The sequence below is a fragment of the Fonticula alba genome (genome assembly GCF_000388065.1).
Source record: "Fonticula alba strain ATCC 38817 unplaced genomic scaffold supercont2.7, whole genome shotgun sequence".
Classification (NCBI taxonomy): Eukaryota; order Rotosphaerida; family Fonticulaceae; genus Fonticula; species Fonticula alba.
This window is the reverse complement of record NW_009242977.1, coordinates 2035827-2037671: the sequence shown is the minus strand read 5'-3', so window position 1 is coordinate 2037671 and position 1845 is coordinate 2035827. Positions and strand designations below refer to the sequence as shown.

The window sequence follows — 1845 nt, the reverse complement described above, 5'->3', positions numbered from 1 at the left end:
CGAAAGTGCGGCCAGGGGGGGGGGGGGGGGGGGGGTTTTTGCACCCCCCCGCCCCCCCCCCCCCCCCCCCCCCCCCCCCCCCCCCCCCCCCCCCCCCCCCCTCACCCCCCATCGCCGCCCCCCCCGTTGCTCCTCTTCCTCCACCTTCTCCCTATCCTTTCTCCTCTCCCCCCCGACCCTTCCCCTCAAGAATGGGTCTCCTCTCCCAGGGCACCCCCCTGGACTGGGCGGACGCCGTGCCGCATGCGGAGTCCATCCGCGCGGACGGCCTCACCCAGGTGATCAATGTCTTCAAGAGTGCCTCCGCTCGGAAGAACGACCCCCGGCTGTGGGGCGACGAGATTGAGGGCGTCCTGGTGAATCTCGATGAGCAGGGCAAGGCCGCTCGCCTGGGCCTGCGCGCCGGTCGTGTCCTTGACAAGCTCATGGCCGAGGAGGAAGACATCAAGGCAACTGGGTGCGTGTCTTTGTTTCTCTCTCTCTCTCTCAGATACTTTCTCATACTCACCATCCTCTGTCCGGCTGCACCTCCCCTCCCCATGCGCGCGCGTGCATACCCACACACACACACACACACACACACATGCGCGCCTTACAGTCGGACTCCTGTGGCCCTCTGGCGCCCGGAGTATGGTCGCTACATGCTCGAGTGTACCCCTGGCTCTCCGTACGGCCCGCATGTGAAGGACTTGCTTCAGGTTGAGCCCAACATGGTTGCTCGGTGCGTGTGCCCTTCCTTATGTCCCTTTTCTCCCCCTTCCCCCCCCTGCCTTCGGTTCCTGCTCGCCCCGTCGGTGCCCCTCCCGCGCCCTTCATCGTCGCTCCCTGCCCCCCCCCCCCCCCCCCCCCCACCGGCGGCCCCCTCGGGGGGGGGGGGGGGGGGGAAAAAAGAAAAAAACACCCCCCCCCCCCCCCCCCCCCCCCCCCCGCCCGCTCCCCCCCCCCCTGGGCCGCGGGGGGCGTGCCGCTTCCCCCCCCCCCCCCCCCCCCCGCGGGCGCCCCACCGGGTCCTCCTCCCCTGGGTCGCGAGACAGGCCCCAGACATATTCCACTTTGTCTCGGGCGTGCGTATGTCGGGGGGGGGGGGGGGGGGCTTCCTCTCAAGCGCGTGCCTAAGGGCCGGAAAGCTGGGGGGCGACCTGCCCCCCCCCCGGGGAGGGGGGAAACGTCCCCCGACCGAGGGAACGCACTGAGCGCGGGGAACGCGTAGCAGAGACGAGGGGAGACACCCAGTGCATGGCCTGGGCCTGCATGTTTGCCCTGAGAGGGTTGGGTGCCCTTCTCCCCCACCTTGCCTGTGGGTGGCTCGCGGGTGAGCATGGGCTCTTGCCTCGGCTCAAGCCCTCGCCCCCATGCTGCGGTCCGCGAAGCCAGGATTAGTTCCCCCATCGGCTCCCCCCCCCTCCCCGGACCCGCCCCCTCCCCGAACACTGGTCGTTGCCGGGGCGCCTCTCCACGCGCGAGCGCGCGCACGCGCGCCCGGACCTCTCAGACTACCCCGGGGCCTTGCGGTTCGCCGGGCAGGGTGCCCTCCTCTCCAGTCGCGTTCTCCCCAGCACCGCGCGCCCCCGGCCCCCTGTGCAGGAGCCGCGGTCAGCACCCTCGGACCGTTCCTGCAGGTCCGCGGCCTCTCTCCTCTTGAACCCACGCTCCCCACTGTGTCTGATTGCCTGGTGGGCGGATTTTTATCTGTCCCAGCTACCCCCTGGCCTGACTGCCCTGGCCACCAGAGTCGAGCGACGCCGTCGTCGTCGAGCCCCCTCCCCTTCCCCCCTTCTCCCCCCTCCCCTCTCCACCGGATCCTGGTTCGCCCCTCACTGTCTCTTCCACCCTCTCCCTTCGCCG

At 70.5% G+C, this 1845-nt stretch overlaps 1 protein-coding gene across 1 annotated transcript in view; it reads left to right on the top strand.

Moving 5' to 3' along the window:
• Positions 1-191: 191 nt before the first annotated feature.
• H696_04646 (hypothetical protein) overlaps positions 192-1845 on the top strand; it is a gene marked incomplete at both ends in the record, with an annotated part of 3788 nt that continues 2134 nt past the window's right edge. Inside the window, 2 exons of the mRNA XM_009498525.1 lie at positions 192-457; positions 599-721. Of these exons, the coding sequence (XP_009496800.1) occupies positions 192-457; positions 599-721 (389 nt within the window). The remainder of the gene's footprint in view (positions 458-598; positions 722-1845) is intronic.